The following is a 20,697-nucleotide window of genomic DNA, read 5'->3' as shown; positions in this document are numbered from 1 at the left end:
GTATTCAGCAAACAGAGGTATAAAAATGCATTTTCTAAATTATATATAGAAATGGATTTATATAAAGCCAAATCAAAAATTCAAGTTCAGGTATTGGTGCTCAATTTATCCAAAACACAGGAAAATTATATATATATTTGTTGGCCTATAAATAATAGAAATATGTATATAGTTATGCAAATCAATACAATATTGTACAAACTGGGATCATGTTTGTCTATATTATACATAAAAAGAAATATTTATATTGTCCTGAACATAATTGTAGTAGTGCTTACATCCGATGCTAGAATACAACAATAACAACTACGTCTCAGTCTAGAACAAATTAGGATTGACGATATGAATCCTCAATAACAGCTCGAACCAGATACTATTAGCAGGCAACCAACAGAAGAAGTTAACGGACAAAAAAAACAATAAAGATTCATATAGTCATGAATCCTCGCGATACGAAAATTAAAAAATATGATCAATAATAGAAAAGTTGAATCATTGAATAACACCTGTTTCCAAGGATGGACATAGAGTGAAAGTTACGGATTCATCTGAGACTAGTAACTTTGGATCGAACATTGTATATATAAAAAAAAAAACTTAACTAAAGAAGAACAAATAGTAATTGATTCCGAACCCAGTAAATCAAATGAGTTGTGGTAGAATTCCAAACTCGAACTACTAGTTCAAATTCTGAATCTGCCTCTCGGGACTAATAGAGTTTCTCATTTATCAAAGGAATTCCAGAGCACACCAAGATCAACATTTCCTCCGGACAGAACAATTCCAATATGATAGCATTCACTATAGACTGGATTTTTTCGAAAACCATCAGAAAGAACAGCTGCAAGGCCTATAGCTCCACTTGGTTCCACTGCAATCTTCAGAATTTCATAGCAAAGTTTCATAGCTTGTATTATCTCCTTATCATCAACAACTATAACGTCATCCACGAGATCGCGGACAATAGGCCTGTTTGATGGTAAAGGTAAATACCAGAAGTTCAAGAAAGGTTTGATTTTGACTATGAAAAAGCTTTAAAATAGGCAGACAGTAGTTTATAGTAGAAGGAGCTCGACTTTACCACGTGAGATCTCCAAGAAAAGCTCGAAGGCCATCAGCAATAGTGTTGACTTCAGATAACTTAGTAATCCTACCATTACTCTTTGATTGGAAAGCATCATTTGCCCCCATTGGTTCGGCAGCCAAAATGCGAATGGCAGGATTGATGGCCTTGGCAGCCAATGCAACTCCCGATATCATACCACCTCCTTCATTCCGAATCAGAAAATGAGGCTGATTTACAAATTAAAATTTCAAGAAAAACAATATATCAAAGTCTTAAAATTGTTGAATTTACCGCTGATTGGGACTATTAAAGTGTCAATATCTGAAGCTTGTTCCAGAAACTCCAGAGATATTGTACCCTGCCCACTGTAAAGATCATAAAGAAACATAGAGGTAGAGAACTATTCATTAGTAGAGATCATTCTGTGTAGATTCCTAGTGAAAAAAGTGAGACTTGTGTTACCTTATAATGCGCCCATCATTAGAGGAAGGAATAAGAACAGCACCGGTATCTTGCAACACCTTGTTTGCAGTATCTTCCCGGGACTGCATTGATGGCTCACTGAAGATAACACGACCACCATAACGTTTGACATTTGCGACTTTGCATTTTGGAGCATCTTTTGGTATAACTATATATGCAGGGATGCCCCGTAGTTTTGCAGCCAAAGAAAGAGCTGCAGCATGATTTCCACTAAATTCGACAGGAAGTAGATTAGGGGATAATCCAAAAAAATAAATAAAGATAGTTTTACCAGTAAACCAGAAAGCTCTGAACGAACCTGCTATGTGTTACAACTCCTTTAGTGGCCTGATCATCATCAAGTGAAAATATAGCATTGCATGCCCCTCGGAATTTAAAAGCTCCCCTAATAAATTGCACGAACAAATGGCCCTTAGTTAGAAGCGAAAATAGCAGAAACTTTAGTTCACTACGACACATTTATATAGGAACTACTTTGAAGAAAATCCCTTCCATTCTACGTTACAGAGCTTCTTACCCCTTCTGAAAGCATTCACATTTGAAGTACAGCTTTCTTCCAGCAATAGAATCTAACGTGTCTGAGGTGAGGACAGGGGTTTGTTGTGCAAAGGGCTTGATGCGTACTTGCGCTTCCCTGATGGAAGAGATATCAGCAGCATAACTGTCACTAGATTTTGTGTGATTCGGTTCCATCAATGATTACTTTGGAAGTTAACAATCGTGAAGCTGTAAACATGTGATATTTTTTTAGTCAGTCCAGGGAAGATCAATGAACAACAATACCAAACAAGGTGGAATCTTTCAAGTCTATCCAGTGAAGATCTAAGACGAGAAATATATAATCAGTTGATTTTGAGAACAAACACAAGAATAACAAGCTTCCAAGAAAAACAATAATATCATATAACGTGACAAATAGCCTGAGATTAGACTTAATGAGAAAGGAAATTCTTTTGATCTCAAGGATCAACCAAGGGAAATGATGGATCATGGACATGTTACCCATAAACCACAGAATCTAAATCTATAATCAAGTTTCAATCTTTCTGTCAAATGATGGGTCAATCTCAATTTCCCTAAATTTCAGACTTGAGGCCAAATCTCAATATTCTACACCTCAAATCATAAATCTAAAGCTGAAAGCATATCTCATTACCACAATCCATCAAAATATTCAATTTTAATATATCAATATATATATTGACATTCTTGTTCCAAAGTAAAACGTCTCAATAGTATAGGAATCATTATAGAATCATTAAATCGTCATCATTTCTTACTACACAACATTTTCAAAAGAACCAAGAAAGCAGTTACATGGAAAATGGATGTGACCATCATCACAGATGTGTTGATTCTCTTATCACATCTGCTCCATGGACTCTACATTATATCGTTAACAAGTTCTAGCGTATACTTGTCAACAAAAAAAAAAATTAAAAAAAAAAGAACCAATAAAGCTATGAACCAAGTAAATTTTAACCTGAAGCTTAAATTGACGAGAGCTTCACTATCGGCTCAAATAAAGTTCCAGCCCCTTCCTTCGAGTAAAAAGCTTTTTTTCAAAAGAACCAAGAGCTCTCTTACCCTAATATGTCTCATATACTTATATGTTGATAAGAATAAGAGCCTGTTTGGATTGACGTAAAAAAAAGTAGCTTTTAAGTCCAAAATAAAAAGTCAAACTGAAATGACTTTTAAGTCGAAAAATAAAAAGTAGGGGGAGACCTACTTTTGGTTTTTGACTTATTTTAAGTCATTTTTTACTTTGCCAAACACTCCCCAACTTATTTTAAGTCATTTTTAACTTATTTTAAATTATTTTTGTATTTGCCAAACACTTCCAGAAGTCAAAAACTGACTTAAAAGTTGGTTTGACCAACTTTTAAGCCAAACACCCTCTAAATAGGTCTAGCCCCCTTCTGAAAGAAGAGCAAATTGATTTGTGGAAAATTTCTGAATCATTCATTCATCCCAAATCTTCTGTATTTGTACATGTATATTCACTACAAAACAACAAAATAATAAAACAAACAGCTATCAAGTATATGTAACCAACTATTATTCCTCACAAGCTTGTCACGTGAGAGCATATTTCTAGAAGTTCTAATCTAATGGTTCATAATTGATCATCTTCATTCTTGATGAGGGGTTGTGATTTAGCCACGACATCTACAGACAAACTTTTCATACAGCTGGGTTTTATCAAAGCTTTGTCTGAAATGTCTGAAACTCTTTTTCCTTTTCTTCTTTCTTCTTCAATTTGTGTCGTTTCTTTAGAAGAAGAAATGGTAGATGGTGACGATGATTTATGAGTGTCAATACCTTCTTCACTCATAAATTAGTTACCTAACTAAGCAAATATAACTACTATATAAAAAATACATAGTTATAGTTTTAAAATATTACCAAATGTGGCGTCAGTTACCATTTTATAGCAAATTCACTAGCTTGTGTCCTTTCTCCTTTTTAAGGATTAATGGTCCAGCCCACTTCTTCACTCATAAATTAGTTACCTAACTAAGCAAATATAGCTACTATATCTAAAAGGCATAGTTCTAGTTTTAAAATATTACCAAATGTGGCGTTAGTTACCATTTTATAGCAAATTCACTAGTTTGTTTCCTTTCCCCTTTTTAAGGATTAATGGTCCAGCCCACTTCTTCACTCATAAATTAGTTACCTAACGAAGCAAATATAGCTACTATATCTAAAAGGCATAGTTCTAGTTTTAAAATATTACCAAATGTGGCGTCAGTTACCATTTTATAGCAAATTCACTAGTTTGTTTCCTTTCCCCTTTTGAAGGCTTAATACACTGTATGTCTATCAGTTAATTCTCTTACCAAATCCCACTTTTCTTAATTTGCTCCTATTCTCTATCTCGCGGTTTTGCTTCTTCCTCAATTCCTCAATAAATATGTTGGTTATGTGTATCTAATAGTTTCTTCTACTGATTCTCAGACTCCAAGCTGTTAATTTGAATTATTTTAGGGGGCTTCTCAAGCTTTTTTTCTGTGTATCAATGGCGGAAGCTTCTACTCCTAAGAGGCTTACTCGAGGTATTACCCTCTAACCAACATTCTTATCAAGATTGTCCATACTTTGATTTGTGCATTTTCACTCAAGAAGATAACAATGCAGGGGTTGTTGCTGCTTTAGAAGCCGAGAGGAGAACTAAGTTCCGCAATGACCCCATAAAAATGCGGTCATTGGATGAACAACAACAAAAAAATCAAAGAAATTGAAAGTTGTTGCAGCAGATGCAAGTATCGATAATAAGAAAGGAAAGAGGTTGTTTAAGATACATGTATTGAAAAAGGGAAAAAAGAAATTTTGACCCATGCTATCAAGGAAACAAGTGTAGGGTAAGAGAACTCTTGGTTAGGTAACTTATCCCTCTCCAGATACACACAAATTTCTAGATATTACCCAAATATGATCCAGAGAGGGTTTGATTGAATTTTTTTTCTTCTTGATTGTATACATTTATTATTATATTTTGCCACAATATGTATGAGATAATAAACATTGTATTTTGCCACAATATGTCTGATAAAAATATGAATAATAATACATGTATCAGATATATTACTATAACCGGAATAATGACAGAGTGGAACCAAGTATCATTTATTCAAAAATGATAAAGAAAAACAGTGTTACCTTATAAAGCGCCCAGCATTAAAGGAAGGAAAAGAACAGCACCGGTATCTTGCAACACCTTGTTTGCAGTATCCTCTTGGGACTGCATCAATGGCTCACTCGGGATAACCTGACCACCGAAACATTTGACATTCTCGACTTTACTGAATCAACTCAAAAATCCATTTGGGTCAATGAGAAACAGACTCAACTTCAGATAGTTTCTACACCCATTACAGCAAATTTTAAAAAAAAATACTAAAATCAAGAACCAGTATTAGTGGATAGTAGACACTGAAAATAGAAAGAGAACTAAGAGGGAAAGAATGAACCTTAATGGCTGGAAAGAACTTACAGTACCTGAGCAGAAAGATACCCCAATACTCAGTAGCTAAAATCACAGAAATTGACTCAACATTCGATGGAACTTCCATACCAAGTGTAATCCCACAAGTGAGGTCTGGGACGGTAGAGTATATGCGGACCTTACCCATACCTCGTGGAGGTAGCGAGGTTGTTTCCAAAAGACCATCGGCTCAAGAGCATCAAAGCAAGCAGTTATAAAAAAGAAAATAAGACAGTAGCGAGAAAATGACAACTAAGAAGGAAAGCAGTACAGAGCATTCAGAACAAAAGAACTGTAAAAAAAACAAATAATGTGAAACATAAATCAAAGAACAAGAAATTGCAAGAATACATGAATCATATAGAAGTTTGTTCCAATGAGGGGAGAGATTGAATACAAAGTTTCTCATTTGTTAACGGAATTCCAAAGCACACCAAGATCAACATTGCCTCCAGAAATTACAATGCCAATATTATTGCATTCTCTATAGGCTGGATTTGTTTTAAAACTATTGGAAAGAACTGCTGCAAGGCCAATAGCTCCACTTGGTTCCACTGCAATCTTTAGAATTTCATAGCAAAGTCTCATAGCTTGTATTATCTCTTCATCATCAACAACTATGACGTCATCCACGAGATCGCGGACGATAGGCCTGTTTGATGGTAAAGGTAAATGCCAGATACCATTTATCAAATTGGCTTGTTAGAAAAAGCAAAGTTATCAAGAGTGTGTTAGAAAAAGCAAAGTTATCAAATTGGCTTGTTACAAATCGGCGTAGAAGTGAAAGAAAAGGAGCTAGGGGGTAGAAGGGCTTGGGAAAAAGGGACCAAGAGCCTTCTTCAGTGCAGGGGTAAATACACTCAAAGTGAGAACCAAAAAATTCTGTTGCCTGGACCCTCCAAAGATGTTGCATCACTTGGGTCAGATCCTCAAAAATGCATACCCGACAGTATTTTTGAAGAATCCAAGCAACATAGTTAAAAATATTAGCACAATCTCCAAAACATTGAGTCATGCCGATCTGGCTGCCAACAAACCTTTGATTTTGATTGCGAAAAGCTCCAAATAGGCACAGTAATTTAGAGTAGAAGGAGATCTAAGACCTTACCATGTGAGGTCTCCAAGAAAGGCTCGAAGCCCATCAGCAATAGTGTTGACCTCAGATAACTTAGTGATCCTCCCATTGATCTTCGACTGGAAAGCATCATCCGCTCCCATTGGTTCGGCAGCAAAAATGCGAATGGCAGGATTAATGGCTTTGGCAGCCAACGCAACTCCCGATATCAGACCACCACCTTCATTCCATACTAGTAATTGAGGCTGGTCTACAAATTAAAATTTGAAGAAAATGATATATCAAAGTCATTAAAAAGTTGTTTTACCGCTAATTGGGACTATTAAAGTGTCAATTTCGGAAGCCTGTTCCAGAAGCTCCAGTGATATTGTACCCTGCCCACTGTAAAGACCACAAAAAAACATATTAAATGGAGAAATATTCATCAGCACAGATCATACTGTCTAGATTCCTAGCAAAAAGGTTCAATTTTTTGGAAAAAGTATATTTTGGAATATCAAAAACTACCATTCCATACAGTTCAATTAGAAGTTCAAGGTTGACTTGGAATAGTTCGTAATGAAACTGCTGCAAATGCCGAGAAAGATGAAATCATCATACAGAAGGATCATTAACAAATAAAGTGAGATGTAAGGCTCAGTTTGTCTTGGGCAGGATATAGAATTTTAACAAAACATGTGCACACGAATACTCTTAAGGGTTCTTTGGGGGCTTTCAGGCCCCTCTCAATCTATTTTGTAGTTGAGAAGGGGGAAGTACCAAGAATCATCTATTAAAAAATTACAAAGAAAACCAATGTTACCTTATAATGCGACCATCATTATAGGGATGAATAAGAACAGCACCAGTATCTTGCAACACCTTGTTTGCAGTATCCTCTCGGGACTGCATCGATGGCTCACTCCAGATAACCTGACCACCGTAACGTTTGACATTCTCGACTTTGCATTTTGGAGCATTTTTTGGTATAACTATATAAGCAGGGATGCCCCGTAGCTTTGCAGCCAAAGCAAGAGCTGCAGCATGATTTCCACTAAATTTAACGGGAAGTAGATCAGGAGGTAATCCAGAAAAATAAATATAGATAGTAAACCACAGAAACTAGAAAGATCTGAACGAACCTGCTATGAGTTACAACTCCTTTAGCAGCATGATGATCATCAAGTGAATAAATAGCATTGCATGCCCCTCGGAATTTAAAAGCTCCCCTGATAAATTGCACAAACACTGGCCCTTAATTAGAACCTTTAGGCAGAAACTCTAGTTCACTACAACACACTTATACAGGACTACTTTGAAAGAAATCCTTCCACTCTATGTTAAAGAGCTTCTCACCCCTTCTGAAAGCATTCACATTTAAAGTACAACTTTCTTCCAGCAATAGAGTCTAAAGTTTTTGAGGTGAGGACAGGAGTTCTGTGCGCAAAGGGCTCGATGCGTACTTGAGCTTGCCTGATGGAAGAGATGTCAGCAGCATAATCGTTGCTAGATGTTGGGCAGTTTGGTTCCATCAATAATTACTACGGAAGTCAATACTCCTGAAGCTGAAAACATGTGGAACTTCTCATGTCAATCCAGGGAAGAACAAAAATACCTAACAAGGTGCAATCTCTCAAATCTATCCTATGAAGAACTAAGACGAGAAATATATAATCAATTGACTCTGAGAAGAGAACACAAGAATAATACACTTCCAATAAAAACAATATCATATAACATGACAATTTTTGTGAACTCGGCAAGGGGGAATCAAACGTGATACCCATATTTGCCTATAAACAAAGGGCATTCTGTGTCCCAAAGGACCTCAATGTACTGAATTCAGACTTATCAGTCTTTTACCCTCATCCCCCACAATCTGAACGAACAGTCTTCGGCTCGAACTAGTTATATTAATCAATCAATCAACTACGTCTCAACCCTCAACTAGTTGGTATCTGCTATAAATACTAGAGTTTACACCAAGGATTTGAACCTATGACCTAAAACAATTTTTTAACCCCCTTTACCACTATACTAGAATCTTTCCTCACGCGAGGCAGGAGTGGATGTAGTTCACAATTTACGAGTTCATCTACACTAGTAACTTTAGCTCAGACCTAGAATATGTTAAAAGATTCACTAACTAAGAACAGATAATGGATTTGAATGGGATGCAACAAAAGTTTTGAACTTGAAACCATAGAGTTCAAAATTTGGATCCGCCTCTGTGTCGAGGGATTCAATAAAACATCTTTTCAGCAAACGGATTCAGTTGAACCCCTTTATCTTTCTTTGCTCCGCCTCTGGATCCAGATACACAGACCAATCAACCAAATAACCATATGTAAATACACCCCTGTCAAATCCTTCAAAAATGCACTATTTTTGGAGGACCCAACATACACCTTGAACAGAGTCTGAGCAACATAACTTATAAGTCAGTGGTCACATCCTCACAACATTATTCTACTTCCGCTACCTTAAAATTCAACCCCTCAATGAGAGAACCAACTTCCCCCATCACCAACAAACAAGATGCAGATACACAGACACATGGATAGAGGTAGCATATATCTTTGGTTCAAATCATGTATATGCATTTAAAAAAATCACCAAATAAATCCACAATCCAATTACTAGCACTTGAGACAGTAAAATCTTAGAATCCAGAACTCATACTTTCAAATCCTAGCTCCGCCTCTCTACAGAACACTTAACCAAAACAAGCATATGTAAATACACTACTATCATCTTTATCAAGGAAATATAAATAAAAAAGGTAACTTTTTTAATACAAAAACAACAAGAAACAGGAGAATCTTAGTAACTCACTAGGTTAGCTATCCGAACTTTCACCTTGTTAATAAGAGTCTGATTCCCTGTCATCCCCTCTCCCAATTCCCCATTTTTATTTAAAAAATCAAGAGCTTGCTGAATCAGCTCAAGAAAACATTTGGGTCCATGAAAAAACAAACTCAATTTCAGATAATTTCTACACCCATTACAGCAAATTAAAAAAATATACTACTAAAATCAAGAATTAGTATTAACCTTTATGAGTGGCAAGAACTTTCAGTCACTGAGCAGAGAGGAATTGAAGTTCCCCAACAGTATAATCAATAGTCACATATGGGGTCGTTTGGTACTCGAAATAAAAGATAAATATGATACTAAATTTATTTAATATGATGTTATCGAGATTTTTTTGATTTTTGATGACAAGGAAATCCACAATCGCTACTCTTTGGGTGCGGACAGGTAAAATCTCTGCTCCTATGCAATAGTTCGCAAATCACACAGGAGAAGTAACCCGCACTAGGCAAGTCCGGTGCAACGAGCTCGACCCAGAAGGCATTCTCTTCCTTTCGCTGGTAAGGAGTTTCGAACTTGAAACCTCCAACATGGACGTTATCCAGACTTTTGATTAAGAATAAATATGATTTAGAATTGATATGTTAACCTTTTATTTATTTATGATAAAATTTATATATTTAAAAATACATAATGTTAGATAATAAAAAGTATTTAAATATATTGAAAATAATTGTGGTAGAAAATTGCTCGGCTACTTAAAGTAGACTAGCATAATTCTTTTTTGATAATGGTGCGAGATCAATGGATAAAATTCTCCATCATTAACATAAAAGATGTCATATTCGAGCTCTAATAGAAAAAAGTTTAATAAGGAGCATTTTTTTCTTTTAATTAGCTTACAAGTCGGTGCTATATAATATATAAATACGTACACCATGTGAAAAATTACAAAAAAGAAAAAAAACACATGAGGGCATGTGCATTTTTCTAATATAGAATATTTATAGTCTTAAAAATACTAGATTATTTATTACAAATACAAACTACTTTTTTCCTTATAAACTTGATGCAAGATTGAATATTATTTTATATATCTTTTAATTCAAGAAGGGGAGCCTTGGAGGAGGTCACCTTGTGGTCAGACCCTTCCTCAAACACTGCATATAGCGCAAGCTTTAATGCATCGAACTGTCTTGATTTATCTTCTAATGCACACCTTTTTCTTATCAATCCTCGGTACGTAGATAGAAAAACTTATTGAATTGTAATTACGTTTATTAGTTTCCTCCTAATAAAAGAGGAAGTACACAAAAATCAAGTAAATCCACTATGTTAATTACCTATATCGCTTTTTGACTTTCAAAAAATGTTGTCACACTCGTATCGAATTCTTCAAAAATATATTTCTTTTGAACATAAACACGTACGCATTTACGAAACAAAAAAACAAAGCTCAGATATACTACATTTCATCATTTGAATCAGATGACTATGAAGACCCAACTTCACAATTTGTGCAATAGTTCATCACAGCTCTAAATGCACCAGCCGGGAATCGAACCCGGGTCTGTACCGTGGCAGGGTACTATTCTACCACTAGACCACTGGTGCTACTTGTTTAATGTAGGAGGCATAAAATATATAATTTAATCGAATTCTTTTCTTTTTTTCCTCTCAACATAGATGATTTACTTAATTAATCATTGAAGTAAATTATAATATTGTTGAACTATGTGGTAAAAATAACATAAATTATGAAAGTATATCAAAAGTACATCAAATGCAAGCATTACATTTCATAATTGTGTATTTTCATAAGTGAGATCTGAAAAAGATAGAATGTATTTTAATAGCTATCTTGCTAGATAGAGATGTAATTTTCGATAGGATATTTCAAAAAAGAAATACGAAATGAAAAAGTCATATTAAAAAGAACCGACAAAATATGTATTTTTCAATACATTAAATGAAAATACAACAGCAAAGACACTAAATTAAAATTTACTCTATGGTCAATATATCTATTTTTCAGTTTATTCAAACGCTGATTTGTTTTCATTTTTGAGCTAAAATTCACATTTTTAGAGTATACAAGAAAATTACTTCAATTCATCATGTTTTTAACTGTGAAAAATATATACATAAAAACAACTAGAATAGCAATTAAAAAAATATATATCATGAAATCAATATGGTGTCCTTATATATTTGACACAGTATTACTACCCATACATTAATTAATTTTGTATGAATGTATTTGGTATTTGGACAATTTTAATTTAAATCAGTGAGAAGAGGACTTGAGGAGCCAGTTTTTAATAATATTGTTAAAGTTTGTGGTGGGATATATATGATTTTTTTTGTCCATGATAAGAAATTTCGATATTGAGCTTAAGAAATTAAAAAAAAATTGGTGAGGAATTTTTTTCCTGAATGAATCTTATGTATTGTGATAAGATGTATAAGATTTTTTCATCCTTCTTTTGAAATCTCACACTCAAATTTAAGAATGAATACAATCTTGATAAACAATGTTTCATCTAGAGATTGTTTTGTTACAGGGACTAAATCGTATTATGTGTTATAATGAGATGTATAAGATTCCTCCATTCTTCATTTGATATCTCGTATTCAAAACTAAGAATGAATACAATTCAGATAAGAAACGCTTCATCTAGTGGTTGTTTCGTTATCATGACTAGTTCGTATTATGCATTGTGATGAGATGCCTTCATTTGAAATCTCGAATTCAAATCTTGAAATGAATACAATTTTATTAAGCAAAGCTTTCACCTAAATCTCATTTCGTTACCACAACATGAATACTAATCTCGATAAACAAATTTGGAATTGTATTTATTTTATGCTCCGTTATTTATATTAGCTAAGATCGATCCATTTTATATAGAATATGAGATTATAATTATAATTTTGGAGTGGTAACCATAGGATAATCCTATTATGAACTAAATAACCTCATTATAAATTTCATTCACCTGAATTTAGATTAGTCGAATCAGTAAATTACAGAAGATGCCTCGATAAATGTGTAAATGTGGGACCATGTGACAGGCCTTTAATGTTAATCTGAATGTACATTTAATAGATAGTATTGGCATTTTAAATTGTCAATTCCCAAGTCCCCTTGTGATCCTTCCCATGATCAAACTCCATATTTCATCACAATGCCCAACATAAAAAGATAATTGGTGATGGGGACTTTTTTTTATTTATTTACTAATAAGAATTGCGGTGGAGTGATATGTACTCTTTCATTCTTAATAAGAGGTTTCACCGTCGATTCTTCCTGAATATGAAATTACCTTTATTAGAGAGAGTTTACTCCTTAATGTGAGACTTCTTGATGCAAATCAAATTTAGTCAAATTTTAATATCGATGCCAGACATCAAGTGAAAATTAAAAATAAAAAAATGCCAAAACTAAGGCATGGGAAGTTTGGGACCATGTAGATAGATATCCATTAGGACCATTACTTAACTGGACCTATTACCAATAAAAGGATTTTGTAAGCTCTATTATTAGATAATAAATTTTGATTTGTACTTGAATTTGAGGAATTGAAATTCGATTTTGAATCTTTGTCTTGATCTTTAGAACTTATAGATAAATATTTGAGTGCTTAAATATTTTTGTAAAATAATTTGTGGCATTGGATTCACGAGTTCTCGCTGATTTCTTATTAAAATTTTAGCATATATTTCATTAACCTTTAATTATTCATTTTGATATATGACTTGATTTTATTGGCTTTCTAATTTTATTCGACATGCTGATTCTTTAAAAAAAATAAAAAATATTGCAGCTTCATATCAATTGCATGTGCACTTTTTTCTGTTCAAATAAAACAGACAACTTTGTATGTACAAAATAGTTGTGGACCTCTTTTAACCCTCGAAAAAAGTGTCACTTCAATTGTACTTTTTATTTTAATATCCGCATTAGAATTTGATTATATTTCAATTTGCGTAATATTGAGCTTCATTTAAGGGAAGTGCTTCTTATCAAGGATTTTTTCATTCTGAAAAGTTAAAACTCGAATTCGAAATCTCCAATTAAAAAAGGAACAATTCCATTAACTGAATTATATTTTTTTGATGGTGTGTCGATTCGATCTCAATATTCGCTATGTGAAATTCATCTTTTTATCACTTTAGAGAAAATCACTAAAATGATCCCTTAAGTTTGATATAAGTTCAAAATAATCGTTTAAAGTATGCTCTCAACAAATTTCATTTAAAAATAAATGAAGTATATATATACATAAATTTTTGGTCAAATTTTAATTGTGTTTCGAAAAATGAAAAGTATCACGTAAATTGAGATATAATAATTTATTTATTTTTTTTGTTAAAAAAATAATAATTGAATCACATGAGTCCCTTACCCTTCCATTAAATTCTTGTATTGGACACAAATCTATATATACACACAACAATAATGTACTATATACATCAATGCCAAAAAAAGAAAAAAAGTTTCATAAATACATTCTTGATTTTCTCTTTTGAAACTCTGTAATGGTGGTGAAATCTCAAGATTTAAGCTTTTTAAAGAAAAGGGTATGCTTTATTTTTCTCTTTTTTTCTTCTTAATGCTTTAAAATTTGGTTCTTTTTGTGTTTCATAACTTGTGATGTCAAAATAAAAATAAAAAGATTACTCTTTTATGCTAATATTTGTTTCAAAGATGAAAGCTCAACTTGGTTTACCTCAAAATGCAAGAGTTTTGAAGCACAAGCTCAAGAAATTAGAATTTTATCTGTTTCGATTTGTTTATCTGTTTTTGACTTGACACGAAGTTTAAGAAAATTAACAAGAATGTATCTATGTGCTTTAATCTTGTGGTTTAGACATGTGAAAAACTAAAATTAGAGTGTTTCCCATAATTTTTTAATTTTTTTTTTGAGTTTTATGTGTTGTAATGCCAAATGAAGATTTAGTTTATTATGCTAATTATATTTGTTTCAAGAAAAGCTCACTTGCCTTGCTCCAAAAAAATGCAAGGATTTTCAAGAAGAAGAACAAGAAATTAGATGTTTGTTTTAGTTAAATTCCCTTTTCATTTGTTTCAAGAAAAGCTCATATATCATTTTTTTTCTTCATTAAATTAGATGCCCAGAATTTGCTTTTTTGAGTTTCATGACTTGTGATGCAAAAAAAGAAAAAAACTTTATTATTCATCCTTCTTCAAGTTTGGTGCTTTTCTTAGCTCCTGGTTGTTGAAACTTGAAAAATTGAGTTTGAGTTGTGTCTGACATACATTTTACTTGATTTTTTAAAATTTGTCCCAAAGACTAGTTTTAGCCAGTTTATGTGAAGTTGAATTCAAATGTCACATTTTCAGAATATGATCAAATATCATGGTCAAACACATATTTTGAAGATAAATTTTCAAAAACTACTTGAAAAATCTATAGTCAAACACTAGCTCAAAAATTCAAAATTTGCCTTTTGTTTTCATGATTTGTGTTGCCAAAAAAAAATAAAATAATTATGCTAATTTTTGTTCAAGAAAAGCTCACTAATCCCCCCCCCCCCAAATACATGAATTCTTTAATTTCCCTTCATTAGTACTCATTTCCCTCGAGTTTACTTCTTTTTTTTTTTGGTTATTTTGTATTTATGTATTACTTTTGACTAATAAAATATCAAAGATCTTCTGTTTTTGACCAAAAGTTGAAATCTTGAAATGTAATTATTGTAGGATTTTGTTTCATCCCTTTGAATTGATCCTAAAGTTGGAGTCTTTTTGTTTGCATCAAAGTGTTATGGCCTTTCTTTTTGTAATTTAGTTACATATATGGATAATTACCACTTTTTCCCTTTTCCACTTTTTTGTCAAGATCAATGAACTTTATGTATTTTAGTGGCTTATGGTTAGATTTTTAGTTGAATATGACAAGTCCATGTGTCTTTAGCTATTTTTAAGGAACTTTAACTTCAAGCATGCTTTATGAATTTTTCTAATTTTTTTTCTTTAGTTTTATATTATAATGTTTGTAGATCTCCACACTTGGCTGACTAGCACATGGTATTCAAAGATAGTTGACCTTTTTTATTTTATTAATCTCAATTTAGTTTCACACTACATCTTTTCAGTTTTATAATTAATTATCATATATCTTTAGTTTTTTAGATGAAAAGTGTCATTAAAAAAGAAGGTGAGAGTATGCAAATAGAATGATTTTGTGGATTGTTTGATGAGTGATTAAATCTTGTCTAGTTGTTGGTTATGTTAAGTGAGTTTTTGAGTAAAGGGACCATACTTGTTTTTTTTTGGTAGGCCTTATTGATACTGAGTTTATTTTTCTGTGGCTGAGCGTCTTTCGGAAAAAAAGTCTTTTTTTCTCCGTAAGGTAGGGGTAAGGTCTGCATACACTCTACCCTAACCTCCCCAAACCACCTGTTATGGGATCACATTGGATATGTTGTTGTTATTGTTGATTTTCCTGTGGTAGCATGTAGGTTTGAAAATGTTCTTTTCAGATAGGGTCTGCATGATTATTTTCACCATGTTGGGAATTCAAACGTCTTTTATTTTAGAGAGTTTTGCACAAATAGTCAGTTAGATTTACTGTTTATTCTTTTTAGCCGGTAAACATAAATTAAATATTGTTGTACACATATTATACATTAGTCGGCTATTTTTAGTTTAAGCGGTTGTATGAGCGACTGCTAAGGTTAATTCTTCTTTATTTTTAAATCGGATTACTCGTTGGAAGTATCTTTGACTTAGATTTGTTAATGATTTCCACAATGATCTGATTGTTTGAAGTTATTCGAAGACTGTTAAGTACTAACTAAACTCTGCATTTTGCAGATCTGTCTTTGAGTTAGAGAAGTGCAAATTCTTCTGCTTTTGGTAAGTTTCAACATTATGTTTTTACCATTTTTGTGATTTTATTACAGGATGGAAATGCGGATGTTGAAAATATGGTTGTTTTCCTGGACTAGGTTATATTTGAAGCTTCTTTTTGAATTTTCCCTCTTTTTTATGGTCTTATTTAGTTTATGACGGTGACATGAGTTGAGCTTAAATGGAATAGTAAGGATTCATATAGCCGATCTCAACTTGTATGGGACTGAGGAGTAGCTGTTGTTGTTCTCGTCTCTTTTTTGTGTTATGGTTCAATGGTGCTTGTTTATTGCGTCTAACGATGCTATAGGTTATTCTTGTTTAGTGGTGCTTCTTTTGCATTCAAAATCCATCTCTATTCGAGGATCATTTTCTAGCATAATTTCATTGGTTTTTCCGTCTTGTGTGAACTTATCTCGTAAAGTTGATCAACTTGTGATATCGTTGACTGATAAGGTTCTTGTAATCTGTACCAGATCGTTTAGATTTTTCTTGAAATTGAAGAACATATTTTTTTCCGATTATACCTATGAAAATTCATAGTTAAATTCCTCCTGACATCGATAGTACTTAACAATTACCTTGATAAGAAATACGAAAAGTACATTGTTTTCCGATTTTCAGAATCCATTCGCTCCCCTATTACATCATAAGTTACTTCACTTGGAAACTTGTTTATGGTTGTTATTGGCTGATTAAGTAAGATCAGTTTATAGTTCAATCTCATTTGTTGCTTAATGAGTCAAATAAGCTAATTTTTTCTTTTTTGATTGTATGAATTGGATATTGTAGGCCTCCTTTGTTTCCATTAAGCTTAAGACGTCTGAATATGAATAAACATCTTAATATTAAGATGTGCATTAAGATTAGATGCCTAAGATGTTGTCTTTAGATTTGAACACTGAATGATTACCCTGTCTGGTTTCATTTTAATGTGGTGCATTTTTCGCCGAATGGTTCTCTTCCAATTAAATTTTTTTATCTGCCTCACCCTCCGGAGATACAGAGTAATTTTAATTTTTTTTGCTCCATATCTCTCAGGTACTGCTGCCCGTCTTTAGTTTCTGTTGGTTCGACACATTCTTAACGATAATCTCCGAAGATGATCTTAAACAATCTGAAGCTAGGTGTTGAAGTTGTTGGTGCACATAACCTTTTGCCGAAAGATGGTCAAGGTTCTTCGAGTTCTTTTGTGGAACTTTACTTTGATGGTCAGAGGTTCCGCACTACCATCAAGGAAAAAGATCTGAGTCCTGTGTGGAATGAAACATTCTACTTCAACATCTCTGACCCTTCCAACCTCCATATGCTAACTCTTGACGCCTATGTCTATAACAATATTCGAGCTTCTCAGTCCAGGTCCTTTCTTGGAAAGATTACTATCAATGGGACTTCCTTTGTACCTTATTCGGATGCTGTTGTCTTGCATTATCCTCTTGAGAAGCGCAGTATCTTCTCACGTGTGAGGGGAGAGCTTGGTCTTAAAGTGTATGTTATTGACGATCCGTCCATAAAGTCCTCTACACCTATTTCCGCAGCCAATGATACTCAGGTTCACAGCCATTCAGCTCAAACTTCAGCTCCGAAAATTCCTAGATCTGAAGTGAGACACACCTTCCATCATCTTCCCAATCCAAATCACCCACAGCAGCAGCAACAACAAGCTCCTGCTATTCCTGTGCCTCATCAAGGAGCAAGATACATACCTGAGGAAATGAAGGTTCCAGAACCACAGCCTCCACCACAGCTTGTTCGGATGCATTCTGCCACAATGGCACAACCCGTTGATTATGCACTAAAGGAAACAAGCCCATTCCTTGGTGGGGGTCGAGTTGTGGGTGGTCGTGTTATTCGTACAGACAGGATGTCTGGTTGTACTTATGATCTTGTTGAGAAAATGCACTTCCTTTTTGTTAGAGTTGTTAAGGCTCGTGAGCTTCCTGCGATGGATATTACAGGGAGTGTGGATCCTTACGTTGAAGTCAGAATTGGGAATTACAAAGGAATTACAAAGCACATTGAGAAAAATCAAAATCCTATGTGGAATGTAGTATTCGCCTTTTCTCGGGAGAGGATGCAGGCATCCGTGCTTGAAGTTGTTGTCAAAGACAAGGATCTTGTCAAAGATGATTTCGTAGGCCTGTGCAGATTTGACCTCAATGAAGTCCCCATGCGTGTGCCACCAGATAGTCCTCTAGCTCCAGAGTGGTACAGGCTTGCAGATAAGAAAGGAGAGAAGATAAAGGGGGAGCTCATGCTTGCTGTCTGGATCGGTACACAAGCAGACGAAGCGTATCCTGATGCATGGCATTCTGATGCAGCTCTATCCGTTGACACAGTTGCATCCACTCTTATACGTTCAAAAGTCTATCATGCACCCCGGTTATGGTATGTCCGTGTTAATGTTGTCGAGGCACAAGACTTGGTGCCAACAGACAAAACTCGTTTCCCCGACACTTATGTGAAAGCACAAATAGGAAACCAAGTTTTGAAAACTAAGCCAGTTCAGGCTCGAACGTTCAATCCTCTTTGGAATGAAGATCTCTTGTTTGTTGCTGCAGAGCCATTTGAAGACAACCTTGTCCTCACAGTAGAGGATCGTGTGGCTCCAGGGAAAGACGAGATCATTGGGAGGGTCATCATCCCTTTAAGCATGGTAGAGAAGCGTGCTGACGATAGAATGATCCATTCTCGTTGGTTTAATCTGGAAAAGCCTGTGGTTGTGGATATTGATCAACTTAAGAAGGAGAAATTCTCGAGCAGACTTCATCTTCGAGTCTGTCTTGATGGAGGCTATCATGTCCTTGACGAATCCACTCATTACAGTAGTGATCTTCGCCCAACTGCAAAGCAACTGTGGAGGCCACCAATTGGGGTTCTTGAACTCGGAGTCTTAAATGCTGTGGGACTTCATCCTATGAAAACACGAGATGGAAAGGGGACATCAAATACATATTGTGTAGCAAAGTATGGTCATAAATGGATTCGAACTCGAACAGTTGTTGATAACCTCTGTCCAAAGTACAATGAGCAGTACACTTGGGAGGTTTTTGATCCAGCTACAGTTCTCACTGTTGGTGTGCTCGACAACACCCAACTCGGAGAAAAAGGTTCAAATGGTACCAAAGACCTAAAGGTCGGAAAGGTAAGAATTCGTATCTCAACACTTGAAACAGGCAGAGTTTACACACATTCATATCCGTTGCTGGTCCTTCATCCTACTGGTGTTAAGAAGATGGGAGAGCTGCATTTGGCAATACGTTTTACGTGCACATCATTTGCTAACATGCTGTACAAATACTCGTGTCCTCTTTTGCCAAAAATGCATTATGTAAGGCCTTTCACTGTGATGCAACTTGACATGCTAAGACACCAAGCGGTCAACATAGTGGCAATGCGGCTGGGACGAGCAGAACCCCCGTTGAGGAAGGAGGTGGTTGAGTACATGTCTGATGTAGACTCACACCTATGGAGCATGAGACGTAGCAAGGCAAATTTTTTCCGCCTGATGTCAATTTTCACGGGATTATTCGCAGCAGCCAAATGGTTCGGAGATATCTGCATGTGGAAGAACCCGATCACAACAGTCCTTGTGCACGTTCTCTTCCTTATGCTCGTGTCATTTCCTGAGCTTATTTTACCAACTGTTTTCCTTTACATGTTTCTAATAGGAGTGTGGAATTACCGTTACCGGCCTAGGTACCCTCCTCACATGAACACAAAGTTATCACAAGCTGAGTCAGTGCACCCCGACGAGCTTGATGAAGAGTTTGACACGTTCCCAACTAGTCGTAGCCCTGAATTGGTGAGAATGAGGTATGATCGTCTAAGGAGCGTGGCTGGACGGATTCAAACAGTTGTTGGTGACGTTGCAACACAAGGCGAGCGCCTCCAGTCACTGCTGAGCTGGCGTGATCCCCGTGCCACAGCCCTTTTTGTCACATTTTGCCTTGTTGCTGCTCTGGCCATGTATGTGACACCATTTCAGGTAATTGCTGCCCTGATAGGCATTTTCATGATGAGACATCCAAGATTTCGCCATAGGCTGCCTTCTGTGCCTGCCAACTTCTTCCGCCGACTGCCTGCTAGGACAGATAGTATGTTGTAAATTGTTGAGGTCCTAGTGAGGATTCATATTGCCAATCTCAATTTGTTGGGAATTGAGGCGTAGTTGTTTTTGTTGAACTCGGGCATTGGATGGCCTGCTACATCTATATGTATAATAAAACCCATTCCTACAACCTTTTTCCTTATTATGATTTATATATGTATCATTATATTAAATGTGCATTTTTGTTTTTCTAAGATTGGGGATACATGAATCTCAAGCTGGTTATCATTACAAAAAAATAAAATAAAAATGCTATGAAACTGATGTTAATATGTCGTTAAATAGCATTTATGTAGCT

At 34.8% G+C, this 20,697-nt stretch overlaps 3 protein-coding genes and 1 non-coding gene across 6 annotated transcripts; 1 reads left to right on the top strand and 3 right to left on the bottom strand.

Moving 5' to 3' along the window:
• Window positions 1-459: 459 nt before the first annotated feature.
• LOC102595236 (serine racemase-like) lies at window positions 460-5,760 on the bottom strand. Its single transcript, XM_006352216.2, has 8 exons — window positions 5,555-5,760; window positions 5,216-5,324; window positions 2,067-2,275; window positions 1,848-1,934; window positions 1,529-1,759; window positions 1,358-1,431; window positions 1,082-1,268; window positions 460-969 (listed from the first exon to the last, which is right to left on the bottom strand). Exons 3-8 carry the CDS (start codon window positions 2,240-2,242, stop codon window positions 723-725), a joined length of 1,002 nt encoding a protein of 333 aa, XP_006352278.1. The 5' UTR covers window positions 2,243-2,275; window positions 5,216-5,324; window positions 5,555-5,760; the 3' UTR covers window positions 460-722.
• A 117-nt stretch (window positions 5,761-5,877) lies between these two features.
• On the bottom strand, window positions 5,878-9,749 carry LOC102594901 (serine racemase). Of its 3 annotated transcripts, none has more exons than XM_006352214.2 (7): window positions 9,649-9,749; window positions 7,951-8,159; window positions 7,737-7,823; window positions 7,418-7,648; window positions 6,923-6,996; window positions 6,649-6,835; window positions 5,878-6,192 (listed from the first exon to the last, which is right to left on the bottom strand). In XM_006352214.2, the coding sequence occupies exons 2-7, from the start codon at window positions 8,124-8,126 to the stop codon at window positions 5,946-5,948; spliced, it is 1,002 nt and encodes a 333-aa protein (XP_006352276.1). In that variant the 5' UTR covers window positions 8,127-8,159; window positions 9,649-9,749; the 3' UTR covers window positions 5,878-5,945. The 3 variants fall into 3 exon arrangements, with proteins under 3 accessions (XP_006352276.1, XP_015166348.1, XP_015166349.1); XM_015310862.1 differs by having other exon boundaries at window positions 7,951-8,160; window positions 9,673-9,749; XM_015310863.1 differs by lacking the exon at window positions 9,649-9,749 and adding an exon at window positions 9,430-9,622.
• A 1,202-nt stretch (window positions 9,750-10,951) lies between these two features.
• Window positions 10,952-11,022, bottom strand: TRNAG-GCC (transfer RNA glycine (anticodon GCC)). The gene has a single exon. It is a non-coding gene; the product is annotated as a tRNA-Gly (tRNA).
• Window positions 11,023-13,876: 2,854 nt separating this feature from the next.
• LOC102594579 (protein QUIRKY) lies at window positions 13,877-20,593 on the top strand. Its single transcript, XM_006352213.2, has 3 exons — window positions 13,877-13,992; window positions 16,253-16,294; window positions 17,330-20,593. The coding sequence occupies exon 3, from the start codon at window positions 17,391-17,393 to the stop codon at window positions 20,394-20,396; it is 3,006 nt and encodes a 1,001-aa protein (XP_006352275.1). The 5' UTR covers window positions 13,877-13,992; window positions 16,253-16,294; window positions 17,330-17,390; the 3' UTR covers window positions 20,397-20,593.
• Window positions 20,594-20,697: the final 104 nt, after the last annotated feature.

Source organism: Solanum tuberosum, unplaced genomic scaffold, assembly GCF_000226075.1.
Source record: "Solanum tuberosum cultivar DM 1-3 516 R44 unplaced genomic scaffold, SolTub_3.0 scf00147, whole genome shotgun sequence".
Lineage (NCBI taxonomy): Eukaryota > Viridiplantae > Streptophyta > Magnoliopsida > Solanales > Solanaceae > Solanum > Solanum tuberosum.
Note: the sequence above shows the minus strand (reverse complement) of the source record. Positions and strands in the feature narration are given on the sequence as shown.

Bases quoted from the DNA above. Each gene is read 5' to 3' on its own strand.
- LOC102594579 (XM_006352213.2), top strand. From the start codon at position 17,391: ATGATCTTAAACAATCTGAAGCTAGGTGTTGAAGTTGTTGGTGCACAT.
- LOC102594901 (XM_006352214.2), bottom strand. From the start codon at position 8,126: ATGGAACCAAACTGCCCAACATCTAGCAACGATTATGCTGCTGACATC. The intron at 6,836-6,922 runs GTAAAACAACTT...TATGGAATGAAG, and splicing joins TTTAATAGTCCCAATTAGCG to GTGGTGGTCTGATATCGGGA. The intron at 6,193-6,648 runs GTAAGGTCTTAG...ACCATCAAACAG, and splicing joins TTTCTTGGAGACCTCACATG to GCCTATCGTCCGCGATCTCG.
- LOC102595236 (XM_006352216.2), bottom strand. From the start codon at position 2,242: ATGGAACCGAATCACACAAAATCTAGTGACAGTTATGCTGCTGATATC. The intron at 1,432-1,528 runs GTAACACAAGTC...TGATCTTTACAG, and splicing joins AATGATGGGCGCATTATAAG to TGGGCAGGGTACAATATCTC. The intron at 1,269-1,357 runs GTAAATTCAACA...TTCGGAATGAAG, and splicing joins TTTAATAGTCCCAATCAGCG to GAGGTGGTATGATATCGGGA.